Genomic DNA, 15,868 nt, shown 5'->3' on the forward strand with positions numbered 1-15,868 from the left:
TTAACCTACACGAAAGAAATGGTAACCAGAGTCTAGAATAGAAGAACTCAAGCTTCCATTCATGTGAGTCCGGTAGTGAGTCAGAGGATGGATGGGTTGGGTTGGCATTCTGAAGGGACAATTCCATCCCAGGTTTCGTTAATAACGCTACCGCGTTCCCGCCGTGTTGTTGTGTCTGGCCAGGATAAATATGTTATCATTATGGAGATGTGAATCTCAAGCCCCCACAGCGTAGGCGTTAGTCAGAAGAAAAAGCACCAACGACAAGGACCCCCCATTCTTTTCTATGTCCCTCACTTTGCGGCGTAATGCAGCAAACTCGAGTTTCCTCCCTCTTCTTACACCATCTTTAATGCCCATGAACACCACCCCTCCTTCTCTCATTTTCCTACACGCTCATTTCTTTTACTGCCCACCTTCCCATAATCGTCCTCTCCATTACGCTCAAAATTTTCTTTTTCATTCTGAATACAACCCTCCTTCTCGTCCTCATACATGCTATACTTTCCCTTTTTCTATGCCAAATTGCTTTGGTAAGCTTCCTTCAATCCCACAGGAAATCTAACTACTCTTTGCTATCACTATTAATGCAAACCTCTGTTGCCAGAAAAGAAGTATCTAAGTCTTTCTTATACAATCCCAACATGGTAGGAACAAACCTTGGAAAAGTTCGGACTCCAACAAGTCACTAAAAATAAAGGTCTCTGACACTGAATAACTGAGCTGCTTTTGCCTGGAGAAGGAATGCATCCACTATGGATGGTAGGCATACCTTCAATGGACTTAATGGATGCTTCAAGATTGTCTCTAGAGGCAAAATGAGAAGTTGTGATCTGAGATGAGGAACATTCATCATTGACCTCATTCGGAAGCAAAACACTTACATGATGGCCTGACATCCAGAATAAAAAAAACTCGATGAGCTTTTGGATTTATGTCACCATCATGGATTTTGCAATCTTACAAACACCAAACCACCAGTCTTTCCAATCTATTAGCAACAAAGGAGGATGTCAGAAACTTCCCACGGGATAAATAACTTGCAAGGTAAGCAACAACACTCATTCTGTTAAGCTGTGGAAAAGTACTCAATCAAACGACCACTCGCACCATCATTTTCAACATCATCTATAGGCTCCTCTATGTCTTCTAACTCTATCTCAAATATGTCTTTGCTCCAGTCATCTTGGAAGACTTCCTCCCATGCAATCTCTACCTCCCGAGAAATCCCATCTTCCCAACATCAAGCTCAATGTGACCGTGCACACCTTCCATACTTTCCCTACAAAATTTCAAAATTAATAGATTAAATAAAATAAAATAATAATAATAATGATAAATATGAGTAAAAGTAGTAATAATAATAATAATAATAATAATAATAATAATAATAATAATAATAAAGAAATAAATAATAATAGTAATAAAATAAAAATAAAAATAAAACATTTAAACAAAATTATTAAATTAAAATAGATAAGTCATGTATTACGGAAAAGTGGCAAGGTAATAGAAATAATAAAATAAATGAGGAAATAGACAAGATAATAAATAAAATAAAAATATAATAATGAAAAGTCAAGTCATACAACTTTTTAATAAACGAGCCATGCAAATCATGTAAACCATACAAAAAAATGCAATCCATATCAACCATGCAAACATGCAAAAATTACTTGAAAAGTGACCTAAGTGGGCCTAAGGTGGTACCTAATGGGCCAAGTGTATCTAAATGGACTTAAGGTGTCTAAGTGGGCCTAAAGTGTCTAAGTGGCTCTATGGTGCCTAAGTGGGCCTATGGTGCCTAAGTGAGCCTAAGGTGTCTAAGTGAGTTTAAGGTGCCTAAGTAGGCCTAAGGTGCATAAATGGGTCTATGGTGCCTAAGTAGGCCCAAAGGTGCATAAGTGGGCTTAAAGTGCCTAAGTGAGCCAAGGTGCCTAATGGGCTAAGGTGCTTAAGTGAGCCTAAGGTGCCTAAATGGACTTAGGGTGCCTAAATGGGTGTAGGATGCCTAAATGGGCCTAGAGTGTCTAAGTGGGCTTAGGGTGCCTAAGTGGGTCTAGGGTGCCTAAGTGAGCCTAAGTCTAAATTAGGGCTGCCAAGAGTCACAACGGGGTTAAATAAATTTCTCAACCAAAGTTCCCAAGGTAACTTAAAAAAACAAATATGCTACACGAGTAGTAATGGGCCACTAAGGAATTGTTGTACAGTACCGGACAAATACTTAATAGGACATGTACTAGGATGACAAAATGGAGGGTTTACACAAACTTTTCAAACCTTGTTAATTATAACTCATTTTTATTGGCAACCAATGTTGATGTATTTTAGAAAACAAAAACTAAATAATTAAGACATAAAAAACTTTAGTCATATCTTGGAAGTGTTTTTGAAAATAATTCTGGAAAATAATTTTTAGTGTTTTTAGAAACAAAATTTCATTTAGGAATTGAATTTTAAAAAACAGTTTTTATTTTTAGAATTTTTTTTTGGTTAAGTTAATAAAAATAGTTTTTAAAACAAGTAAAATAAAAAAACTTGTTTGGAAGTTGGTTGTTGGTGTTTTAAAATTGAGTATTTTCTTCGATTAACTTGATATTTTAAATATATAAATAATTTTTAGATTTATACTTCAATAAAAAAAAATTAAAAAAATTGTATCTATTTTGAAAATTATTTGCATAAGTTTTAATTTTTTTAAACAAATGATTATTTTGTAAACATGTCTAACTATATTTGATTTTAATATTCTTATTTGAACATATAGCAAACTCTTCAATCATTTTTGAAAACTTTTTTTTTAATCATGAATGCATCATATACTAATACTTATTTTCATTAGAAAATATATAACACAATTAATATTAATACAAATAAATACTATAAACATTATGACATCAATATCATATTTTAATATAATATATACAAGTTCCAGAGTTTATAGTTGATAATTTTTTAGATAATATATACATTCATTTAGCAATAATTAAAATAAGAAGAAAAAAATATGATAAATAATAAAAAAAACAAATAATGATACTACATCCATAATAACCAATAAGTAAAAAACGACTTTAAGGATTTGTTATAAGCATTGGACGTTGTAATTTGGTAACTAGTTGTTGAGGATCATACTCATCAACCTATGGAAAGTAGTACGAATCTTTCTATAATACAAAAATTGTTAAAAATAATGAAACATATTGTGTGTATATTATTAGTATCAATTTATTAGATATGCTTATATAATATAATAGGCAATGATAAAACTAGCAATCATTGTTCTTCTATGTTTTTCGATATGAAAAGACGCATATGTCCAAACCCATAGTATATGAGTCTTTTGTTCATCCTACTTTTACAATTATAAATCCAATTTATAAGTAATATTTAATCATTATCAATTACAACATACATCAAATAATACTCATGACAACCGGTTAACAAATATATATAAATTCTAATATATAATTAATGAGCCTAGATCTACATAAAACACATACCACTAGCAAATTTGTTACTTCAAATTATTAAAAAAAAAAAATCACAAAACTGACATGTAGCCAACATGATTCTTTCCACACACTTTGCCTGGATCTTTTTTTCATAAAAAAATCCACTTGATATGGCAAAACATCCTCATTTTACCATATCTAATTAAAAAAAACTTCAAAACATTTAGAAATAACGAAAATACATACCAAGGTCTGTCAACAAAGTTCTTTTGGAAATGTGTTAATGAAGAGACAGCTAACCATGGAGCTAGCGGAGATACTCATAGTGAAAACCGCAAAGAAGAGGTGAGAATGCAAAGAACACTCTATGTTGAAAATACCGAGAACATCCCATTTTTTTGTTCTCGAAATAGTGGCAAAAACAAAAAGAACATCTTTTTTTTGTCCTCTTAAAACAAAGCCTTTAAAAACACAGAGAATAAAAAATACTTCATTGTTCAACGTATTTTTTAGTATTTTTTATTCTAAAGAATTGAAAATAGTTTTTAAAAATACCAACCATAAGAGGCCTTTATCTTCCATTATTGCTCTAGTAGGTCAAAGAAGTGCCATGGAGAGAGAAGGGAATATGGAGAAATTGGATTTGACTGTTGGTAATTTGGACCAAACCTTCAAAGTAATTCAGAACCTTATTTGTAATCATGATGGCTATATTTATATTGGTGAATATGAAATCTATAAGCAGTAAACCATGACTTACACATTCGAAGCACAAGAACTCCACAGAAACCCAGAAAGCGAAACCAAAGTACAACTGTACAAGCACCATGGATCCAAAACACAAGATCTCCATAAATACCCAAAATAAACTGAACCTAGAAAACAAATATACATGTGTGTATGCATATATATTAATTTTTTTTCCTTTTTAACACGTATGATAAATAAAATTATTTGTTATTAAATAAATTATAAGATTCATAAATTATATTATTTTTAATATAATTAAAATAATAATAATAAATGGGGCCGGAGTCCAGACGGGGTGGGTATTTTCCATGCCACCGACACTGCCCGCCTCGTTTAATTTTAAACGCTCCATCCCCGTCCTACCCAGGTTGTTTTTACCAAAATTTTCACTTAACCCTCGTTTCTCTACCTTAACCCCTGCCATGTCACTATCAATTATCAATCATCTAAGTCCCCACATGTCGTTCTTTTGCCTCCTCTTTTGGCTCAAGAAAATGTCGATGTCAACGGTCAAACTTGTTGGTGCAGGAGCCAATTGGAGTGAGATACGTCTAAGTTAATAGAGGTTAGGTAGTCTTCCTCCTTATGTTGTCCCTTTAAGAGCTTCTGTCCAAATATGTCCAACAGTGATAAGATTGGGTGAGTTTTTTATCTACATAAAAAGATGTTCAGACAAGTGGTCCAAACATGCCCTTTAAAACTTAAGTTAGACAAAAAAAGTTCCAACTCCTCAATCGGGAGAGCGAATATATTAGTTTATGCGTCCCCGTACCTTATTTGTACTTCAAGAGGGTTTTTATGGAGAGAATGTCACTGTAGTGTTGACTACTTTGACCTTTCCTATAATGATGATTGTCTTGTAGAGGGCAATCAGTTTTGGGTGACTAACATGTGCCGTTAGATGATGTGTCATGGTGTTTGACTGTGCAATCATCTGTCCCTTCAACCTACTGATGGTATGAGATTGTATATAGTAATTAATTGACATGAACTCGAAGGCTAAAATAAATCCCATCAATCATTCTCATGTCAGACATTAATGATTACATATGCCAATGAATCTTGAAATCTTGATCAGATGATGCTGTTAGTTTGGGGAGTCTGATCTCCTTATTTTACCCAACCTTGTAAGACAAGAGCTTCTTTATGCCAGATACCGAGTGGAATTGGCAGTGGTCCGGATTGAATGATCTAGATGGTCGCCATGCCCGGGCTGGAAAAGAGGGACACGTGGTGGGAGTCCTCACAAAACATGTGTTTATGAACATTGAATTTTCAACATCATTACAGCTTGAGAACCTAAGTGATAGGCTTTTTCCCGCTTTCGGATCGAACCTGGAATGGAAGAACCCAATCACAAATCATGGATTGCCAAAGATTCTCCGATACTACTAGACTAATCTTATCTTCTTTGTGACTCAATGTTGGAGACCTGACTGGACTAGGAGTGTTTGACGGCCATCTTTCAAGACCATAGGCAAATTCACTGCATGTACAAAAGTTGAATGGGTCATATTAATTTGAGCACGTGGTATCAAGAATGATTGCCTCTAAGTTACAACCAAGGTTTTATCCGGCTTCCTTGAAAAACTAATCACACCTGTAGCTCCACGACTGCATGGACGCATCACTGGTAAAAAAATATGATTCTCACGAGAAAAGAAGAGAAAGTGAATAAAAATAAAAATATATATAATTTCAATCAATTTTTTACATATCATTTTAAATTTATCTAATTTATTTTATATAAAAATTAAATAATTTGAAATGTATAAATTTTTAATTGTTAGAGTTTGGTGATCCAAATTCTATTTAGTTTGACCTGAAAAGGTTATGGTGTGATGCAATATATGTGATGAAGAAAAAATTATGAGATTTTTTGAGAGGTTTGTAGTTTTATGTAATAGCTACTCGATTCTCCCTTTTTGTATAAATTTTTTACATAGTGGATTTTTCTTCTTTTACATTCGTGGTTTAAGCTTTTTCAAGTCAATATGTGTTCTTATTTTCTTATTGCCTATTTTCACTTTTTTCCTTAATATTAATCATATTTGACATTCTTCTCTACAAAGTAAAATCAAATATGATATTATTTTTAGCATTTTTGGTTTTTTAGTACCTGGAATTGAACTTAATGTTAAGATTTAAATAAAAATTAAACAATATGACTCCCCCTCTTAATAGCAGATTATGGATTTTGAGTAATAAGTTAAAAATATTATAAAAATATCTTAAGTTTGTTTAATAGTTTTAAAAAGTAGTTTTTAACTTTTTATGATAGGTTTTAAAAACTATTATATGATGTTTTGTAAAATAAAAGCCTTATTGAGTTTTATATATTTAAAAAATAATTTTTAATATAATATTTTATATTTAATTAATTTTTATATTTATACAATTATTTTAAAAATAATCTCATAAAATAAATAAAAATAATTCAAAGCTGTTCTATAATTTTTTTTTTTTTGCGAGTAAAAAAAAAGGGATTTTCTGTTGTCTAATTGTCAAAAAGTATTGTTTTTTAATTCTTTTATTTTAAAAAATAAAAAATTATTCTAAAAAATAATTACCAAAGGTTAATTACTTTTGTCAAATTTTGTTTTATCTGAACACGTCACCCATCTGCTTGGAGGCTGAGATTTTTAGGCGAAGGACGCTGGCTAGGAAATTGGGACCAAACTCGTAATTTCCGTTGGAAGAACTGTGCATATCAACTCAACCAATGGATAGACATTACTTTTCATTCTGTCGGCTTCGGGCTGAAGGCTGGCCATTCTGCACTAACCATGTAAAAGCGTTGAATCAGAGTATTCCTTGGATTATGAACTGAACTACTCCTTGGATACTTCACGCTCCAACGATAGTCTGCAGTATCAAAACATCATGGTTGGATTCCACGTTGTTCCTTACTGGATTATTCTTGCACTCACTTCCTGCTGCGGTTTTGTTCACTCCAAGCTGCCCCAAAGCGAAGGTACGCTCATTTCTGGCTTTGTTTGGTTGCCTTGAAAATGGGGCAATTGGAACAAGGAATTGTGTGTTTTGGGTGTTGTTGTGCTTTCTTTGTTTGTGTTGGTTGAGGAAACTTTTGGATTTTTTCTACTTTTGTTGCTGAGGGAACAGGGGAGGGGAAGGGGAAAGGGAAAGGTACTACGACTGTTGTTTTTTGTTTTCAGAAAAAGGAAAGGGAATGGTTCATTGGAAACCAAACCACGTGAAGCGATGAGAACGAATTTTGTTTTTCTTTTTTAAAAATTGGAATTTTCCTATCTTTTCTAGGCAACCAAACAGAGGATTAGGGCATTTTCACCTTTTAGGGGTGTCATGTTCTACCTCACACCTCATGGTTTCTTGGATTTATCAACGGTTACGGAGCAGCAGAAACTAAATTACTAGAATGCCCTCGGTCCTTGCTTTTGTGGTGGATTGAGAAGAGAACCGTTGAATCTGGAGCAAGGAGGATTGTTAGGTGGAGGAAAGTGTAGTACAAATAGTGAACTGCCTAGTGCCTACTAATCAAATAGTTTTATCTGTTGAAGTTTAAGGGTATGGAAACGAAAGATTACCCAAAAGACACAAACAAAGAATAGAATGAATAAAAAGAAAAACTTATCAGTTAAGGCGTGACAAATATTGTCCTTAATCCACCCTCCTCGAAGACGAACTCGGTGCCCTATGGTACCAGTGGTCTACTTCCAGGATTCAACAACTAGCATTAGGTGCACTCTAAAAGTGAGATGTGTACAACTCAGGTTTTTGAATAAATTCTTCCAAATAGATGTATGAAAATACTCTTTGAAAAACTCTCTGGAAAATTATCTGAAAAATTGGTATTCATATTCATGTTAAGAGAGTGAGGGGTGACCTGCTTTTATAGGTCACTAACACAGTCCCAAAAGGAATCTACTTGTAATTAGGAGATGACACAAAGTGGAAGGCGAATCTACTTATAAAAAGAATGAGACTCCACTAACACAATCTCAATAGGACTCTTCCCAAAAATATAACACTAATAGAATAAAATAAAATAAAAATAATAAATAATTCTCAATAGAACACTTCCCAAAAATATAAGACTCATAGGATAAAATAAATTAAAATTAAAAATAATTCCAAAAAATAAAAATAGAAATTATTTACACTCTTCCTACAATCCCCCACAGAGAGTAAACGTAATTTTTTTATTTTTTTATTTTTTTTTATTTGGAGGAAAAAAGAATCCAATGCATCAGTACTGGTACTCAAAGGCTATGAACCAGTCTTAGGACAAATAGGTATTGAATTACAAAACATGGTGAAAATAAATTTCTATGAACCAGTGTTTCTTTATGTAACTCAAGGGACTTTTATCCACATTGGTTTTCTCGACTACACTACGAGCTGTACAAAATAGGTTGGCACAAATAGGTCATGTGCCTTGCCTGGATATTCATGAGAGCTCTAGAGAACTTGCTTAAGTTCTCATAGGAAGTGGCCCCACCTCTACTCTCATATAGGTGAATCCATCAAGTATGTTCTGCATTTAAACATACCATCCATAAGGAATATGGTATTCATTAAGAGTAAACACTCAACTTTAGTCAATGCAGAATACACTCTATCTACACCATAGGGATGAACTCTCATACAATTAGAGTTGATAGAGCACCTCAAGTCAACAAGTGATTTGTTATTACCCATATGAACCTACTTCATGGAATTTTCATTCTAATAGATTGGGTTACCACCACTCTTGACTTTTATAATAGGCATAAGCCACATTCCCCTCGATGTTTCTCTTACTAGTTTCTTATTTAGTGGTTTGGTCAAAGGATCGGCCAAATTCAACTCTGACCTCACAAATTCTAGGGATATAACCCCTGTTTCAAGGGGTTGCCGCACAATATTGTGCCTTAGGCGTATATGCCTGTTCTTCCCATTAAATATTTTACTCTTAACCTTAGCAATTACAACTTGGCTATCACAACGCATAGACACAAACAGGGTTGGTCTTGTCCATAAAGGGATATCTGCTAAGAGGTTTCTAAGCCACTTAGCTTCAGAACTTGCCTTTTCTAAGGCAATAAACTCAGTCTTCATAGTAGACCGAGTAATGCAAGTTTGCTTGGCAGACTTCCAAGAAACTGCACTCCCACCAAGGATGAAAGCATATCCACTAGTAGATTTCATCTCATCTGAATCCGAGATCCAATTTGCATCATTAAATCCTTAAAGGACACTTGAAAATCCACTAAAGCACAAACCATAGTTAATGGTGCCTCTCAAATACTTAAGGACTCTATGAACAACAGTCCAATGGTCCTGATTAGGACTTTGGGTGTACCGACTCAATCTACCTACTGCATAAGCAATGTTAGGTTTGGTACAATTCATTAAGTACATTAGACTCCCTATGATCTGAGCATACTCTATTTGGGCAACACTATGTTCTCTATTTTTCTTCAGCTGTGAGCTAGGATCATAAGGAGTTGATACTGGTTTATAATCCAAGTGTTCAAACTTCCTTAGGATCTTTTCAACATAGTGCTCTTGAGAAAGTTTAAGCCCATTAGGCGTTCTAGTTATTTTAATTCCTAGAATCGCCTCTGCCTCTCCTAGGTCTTTCATATCAAACTTAGAACCTAGGAATTTCTTGGTCTCACACACAACCTTTTGGTTAGTTTCAAAGATCAGCATGTCATTAACATAAAGGCAGATGATTACACATGTGTTATCCTCATATTTGTTGTAGATACACTTATCAGCATCATTAATGAAATATCCATTAGTTACTAACACATGATCAAACTTGTTGTGCCATTGTTTGGGAGCTTGTTTTAACCCATATAGTGATTTAACCAACTTACACACCTTTTTCTCGTAAGGTATTCTATTTTGAATATGACATGTGGATAGAATAACTTCCCCCCACAAGTTCAAGGGTGCTCTTGAACTTACCAACATTGCATCAAAGGTTTTAAGTAAGTCAAAATGTGTCCCAAGTTCACTACATCAATTGTAGAGAAAACCCTTTCCTGCCATCTCTTAAAGAATGTCCCATTGAAGGGATCAATTTTAGAGGTGTCAAGATGAGTATGAACTAGGGAAGCTTCCATTTGGAAATATTTCAAGATTGTTGGAGTTTAAGGGTATGGAAACAAAAGACTAGCCCAAAAGACACAAACAAAGAACAGAATGAATAAAAAGAAAAACTTATCGGCTAAGGCATGACAAACATTGTCCTTGAAATAGATCCACCCTCCTCGAAGATGAACTCGGTGCACTAGGGTACCAGTGGTCTATCTCTAGGATTCAACAGCCAGATCTCGCATTAGGTGCACTCTGTAAGCAAGATGTGTACAACTCAAGTTTTTTTTGAATAAATTCCTCCAAATAGATGTATGAAAATGCTCCCTGAAAAACTCCTTGAAAAAACTCTTTGAAAAATTGGTATTTTAGTGTAAAGAGGGGTGACCTGTTTTTATAGGCCACTAAGTCCCAATGGGAATCTACTTGTAATTAGCAGATGACACAAAGTGGAAGGGGAATCTACTTATAAAAGGAATGAGACTCCACTAGCACAATCCCAATAGGACTCTTCCTAAAAATATAACACTAATAGAATAAAATAAAATAAAATAAAAATAATAAATAATTCTCAATAGAACACTTCCCAAAAATCTAAGACTCATAGAATAAAATAAATTAAAATTAAAAATAATTCCCAAAAATAAAAATAGAAATTATTTACACTCTTCCTACATTATCATCCTATCTTATGCAAAGATTTGCTGGTTCTACCTCATTTATCGAAAATTTCATATTTTGGTAACTGTTGTTTTCTTTCTGGTCGAGGAGTGCTTTCTACACAAGAAAGTATGGGCTCAATGAGTTATTTGTCATCAGTCAATAGCAACTAACATTGCTGCCTGGTTTGTGGTATTTATTAGTATATGATAGCTGTCTCACCAACTTAAAAAGAAAGGGATTTGAGTTTCAGTTTGGGAATGTTTTACTGTTTCAATGTGTTCTATACTTTAATTTGCTTGACAGTATTTTCTTGTCTGTTTTCTTTTTTCCATGTAAGAGAAGCTCTTTGAATTTGTTTCCCTTGAAGAGATTTTTTTAGTAAATGTGCTGAAAAATTTTCTTCGACACCAATCAAATGGCTACTTTTTGCAATGTCTATGATTTGGTTAGATGTGGATGACACAATTGGGTATATGTAAAAATCCTAAAGAATGTTTCTAACTACTATGGAAACAATAGGACTTAGGGGAATTAGTATAATGGTTCCAAAATTAAAAGAAAACACTTTATTAAAAAATTTGATTACTCTTACATTCCTTGTGGAGTATTAACATAAGTCTACACAAATTTGGGAGATTCATATATATCACCGACTATTTGTAAGTTCAAAAACTCCCTAAGTTTTCTTAATCCACATCTAAGCTATTTCTAGGATTAACATTAGGGTCATTACTTACGGTTGGTGGGCAGGGCTAAGGTTTTATGATGACCCATCCTTGTATGCTTTAAACTTCAATCAGCCCTTAATTATCTTAAAACCCTTTTTTTCTTCTCTTTTTTTGATGTTAAATTTTTGTCCTTGTTAGGACTTGAACCTCAAACCTCCACCTTTTATCACTTAAGTTAGGCCTCAAGGGCAACAATTGCCCTAAAACTGGCCATCTAAGATTCACTCCAACAGTATCACTTCCATACCCGCTACTCATGGCCTTGACATGCGAGAAGCCTTCCAAAAATGCTAAAATCTCTACTTCATCAACCAAATTATTTCCCATTGATTTTGAAAAGGCTCTAAATAATGGTTAAAGCTTAATTTTTTCTTACCTGTATAGGGGTTTAAAATAATTTTTATGTCTTGACATGAAATTACCTGGAAGAAGGGGGGAAGGTAGTCCAAGTGATTATCCTCAACGCTAAAATTTTTATTTCAAGAGTTCAATTATGATCAATAAGTTAATAATCTCATGCACAAGATTTCCAATTATACAATAAGACACATCATTTTAATGTTGAAAAACCCCCTAGAAAACATTGAGGTGTAAAAAAACCATAGTTTGTTTCTCAACCCTTAAATAATCCACTAAATATGAGAAAATTGTCTACAATTTTACCTGAGACCTTCTCCTAGGGTCTTATATTGTCAACACCTATACTCCTCTTCCTTGTCCTTGATGCAACACTCCCTCATGCTCCTTAGTTTATGGTCAATAGATACTTTCAAGAGCGATTTTGAAAGTTTTGAGAGATGGAGACTCAAGCTTAATGAATGAATATATTCTCTAGTGTCACAAATTTCAACAAAATTATCCTTTTTATTCTTGGAAAAAACCTAGAGCTAGTTTTGGGAACAATCAAACCTTTAATTTTACCAAATCTCCCCTAAAAACATGAAGTCGGAATGAAACTACACATAAAATGAATTGACATTCTTTTTTTTTTTTATTGGAAACGACACAGAGATATATTGATAGATAAAAAGTACAATAAGAAGGATGAGAAATCCTCCCGCCAAAGAAAACTAAACTACAAGAAAATTACACTGTAAAACAAGCGAACTCTCTATAATGGACCATTCCTTATGGAGTACACACCGCTAACCAATCAAGTTGTAACACATTAAGGGGAGTCCCCTTAAAAACCTTGGAACAGAAAGCCCAAAGAGAAGCAAGGAAAACAATAGAGTCCCAAAAATACTCTGAATTCCTTGCTTTATCCTAAAAAATCCTTGCGTTTCTTTCCCACCACACAACCCGAATTAGAGCGATGCTCGCAGCTTACCACAAAACTACCCCCCTCTTAGATGAACCAAAACCATTAAATTTGATGGACATCATGTCAAAGATGCTCCTTGGGGGGACCCAATCCGTCTTAGCTAACTGAAATAATCTGTGCCACAACCCAATCATCAAGGAAGAATGAAGGAAAATGTGATCTGCTGATTCCCCATGCTTCATGCACAGAATACAAATGAATTGACATTCTCCTTAATCCTTTTTTGGCGCATATGGTATACATTGTGTATACTCTTATGCGACCTTTTTCAAACACGTGTGAAGGAAGAAAAACAAAGAACCAATATTCGAATGCCCTGTAGGGAGTGCTTGAACATTGGGTTGAACATTTGATGTCGATTGTCTTGTTGGACGTTTGATGTTTGACTGTCATGCTACACATTTGAATGCTTCTTATTACCTATATAAGAAAAAACATTTGAATGCTCCTTATTGGGCATTTAAACGTTCCCACTAAAAACCAATCCGAACATTGTTTCTCATGCATTTCCTCCAAAATTTCCACCATAATTTCTTGTTTTAGTCATTCCATAAGTTTTACCTATCTTAAATACGTAGCTATCTTGAAGGTGACAACTTTGACGTAGTCCAAAATCAAGCTTGATGAAATTCAAAGTTGTTTTGTAAGAACTCGTTTGGCAATGCTTCTGGTCGAAGTGTTTTTACTAGAAGTGTTTTCTTCTATAGCACTTTTGTGAAAAACACTTTTGTGAAAATCTAGAAAAATGATTCTAATAGTGTTTTTAATAATATGTCATATAAGTACAAAAACACTTTTAATAATAATAAATTACTAAAAAGGACATTTATTACAAAAAGAAAAATATTATAATTGAAGAATTTCTGAATTCCTTTTTTGATTTTTTTAGGTACACACCATACACATATATATACACAAATGACTGAATAAGAAAATATCAATCTAGCTTGATTCTCTCCTAAAATTAGGAAACTGAATCATCCTAAATGATCTCTCCTTTTTTATTCCTAAAATACTTTCCTAAATTAAAACCCTAACTTTGAATGCCGAATTTCAACACTCCCCCTCAAGCTGGAGAATATATATCATATAATCCCAGCTTGCAAGTTAAGTCTTCGAAGTTAGGCCTAGGTAAAGCTTTGGTGAGGATGTCTGCGGTTTGGTGCTTGGTAGGAACATAGTTCAATTTAACCGTCTCACTAGTCACCTTCTCTGTGATGAAGTGTCTGTCAATCTCAACATGCTTGGTCCTATCATGATGCACGGGGTTCTTTGCTATGCTTATAGCTGCCTGATTATCACACATCATCAGAATTGGAGATGAACTCGTTTGTCCCAGTTCACTAAGAATCCTTTTTATCCAAATCCCTTCACAAATTCCCTGTGCAAGAGCTTTGTACTCAGCTTCTGCACTACTTCTGGCTACAACTGATTGCTTCTTACTCCTCCAAGTAACAAGATTTCCCCAGACAAAAGAACAATATCCAGAAGTGGACCGCCTGTCAATGATGTTTCCTGCCCAATCCGCATCTGAGTATACTTCAGTGTCACGGTTCTCTGTCTTTCTGAAGAATAGACCTTTCCCTGGTGTCATTTTTAAATATCTAAGAATCCTGTAGACTGCTTCCATGTGTTCCTTAGTGGGGCTGTGCATGAATTGACTTACAGCACTCACTGCAAAGCCAATATCTGGCCGAGTGTGTGAGAGATAAATCAAGCGCCCGACAAGCCACTGATATCTCCCCCTGTCTACCGGTGTACTTTCTTTCTCGATACCAAGTTTCTTCTGACTATCCATAGGAGTATCAATTGGTTTGCATCCAAGCATACCGGTCTCCTTAAGAAGATCGAGTATGTATTTTCTTTGAGAGACTACAATTCCCTTCCTTGATCTAGCCACTTCCATACCAAGGAAATATTTCAAATTTCCAAGGTCTTTAACTTCAAACTCTTCTGACAAATACTTCTTCAAATTCTGTAATTCCTCCATATCATTCCCAGATAGAATAATATCATCGACATAGATTATCAATATGGCCATTTTCCCGGCATGAGACTTCTTGACAAATAGAGTATGATCAGCCTGACCTTGTTTGTAGCCCAGCTTCAGGACTGCTTTTGTGAATCTATCAAACCAGGCTCGGGGAGATTGTTTAAGGCCGTACAAGGATTTTTGGAGTTTGCAAACCTGATTCTTTGCCATACTTTCTTAGAAACCAGGTGGTATTTCCATGTAGACTTCCTCTTCTAGGTCACCATTCAGAAACGCATTTTTTATGTCCAGTTGTTGCAAGCACCAATCTTGATTGACAGCCAATGAGAGAAGAATCCTGATAGTGTTCAGTTTTGCAATAGGAGCAAAAGTCTCCTGATAGTCTATCCCATAGGATTGTGTAAACCCTCTAGCTACCAAACGAGCCTTGAATCTCTCGACTGATCCATCTGCTTTGTATTTTATGGTGAAAATCCACTTGCACCCCACGGGCCTCCCAACCGGCAAATCTATGATAGTCCACGTCCCATTCTTCTCAAGTGCATCAATCTCATCTTGTACTGCCTTCTTCCATTCTGAAATTTTTAATGCCTCTTGTATTGTGTTGGGAACCTGAGTATCATCAAGAGAAGTAGCAAATGCTCTGTAAGATGGTGATAGCCCTTCATACGTAACATAATTCCCAATTGGATGATCTGTACATCTCCTAACACCCTTCCTCAATGCAATCGGCAGAGTAGAATCATCAATGTTGGGAATTAACACCTCTCCAGCCCTATCCTCACCTATGTTCTCTTCAGGAAGACTTGAATTGGAGTCAATATATTGGCCACATGTTGACTGTGATCCGTGCTCTAATTCCTGTCTTTTCCTCCTCCTGATGTAAACT

At 34.7% G+C, this 15,868-nt stretch overlaps 1 protein-coding gene across 4 annotated transcripts in view; it reads left to right on the plus strand.

Annotated features, from left to right (window-relative positions):
* Positions 1-6,880: 6,880 nt before the first annotated feature.
* Positions 6,881-15,868, plus strand: part of LOC100266961 (probable LRR receptor-like serine/threonine-protein kinase RFK1) — a 50,715-nt gene continuing 41,727 nt past the window's right edge. For all 4 annotated transcript variants that reach the window (XM_010657269.3, XM_010657270.3, XM_019222529.2 and 1 more), the window contains exon 1: positions 6,881-7,179. In XM_010657269.3, the coding sequence (XP_010655571.1) occupies positions 7,089-7,179 (91 nt within the window). In that variant the 5' untranslated portion in view covers positions 6,881-7,088. The remainder of the gene's footprint in view (positions 7,180-15,868) is intronic.

Source organism: Vitis vinifera, chromosome 10 (genome assembly GCF_030704535.1).
Source record: "Vitis vinifera cultivar Pinot Noir 40024 chromosome 10, ASM3070453v1".
NCBI lineage: Eukaryota > Viridiplantae > Streptophyta > Magnoliopsida > Vitales > Vitaceae > Vitis > Vitis vinifera.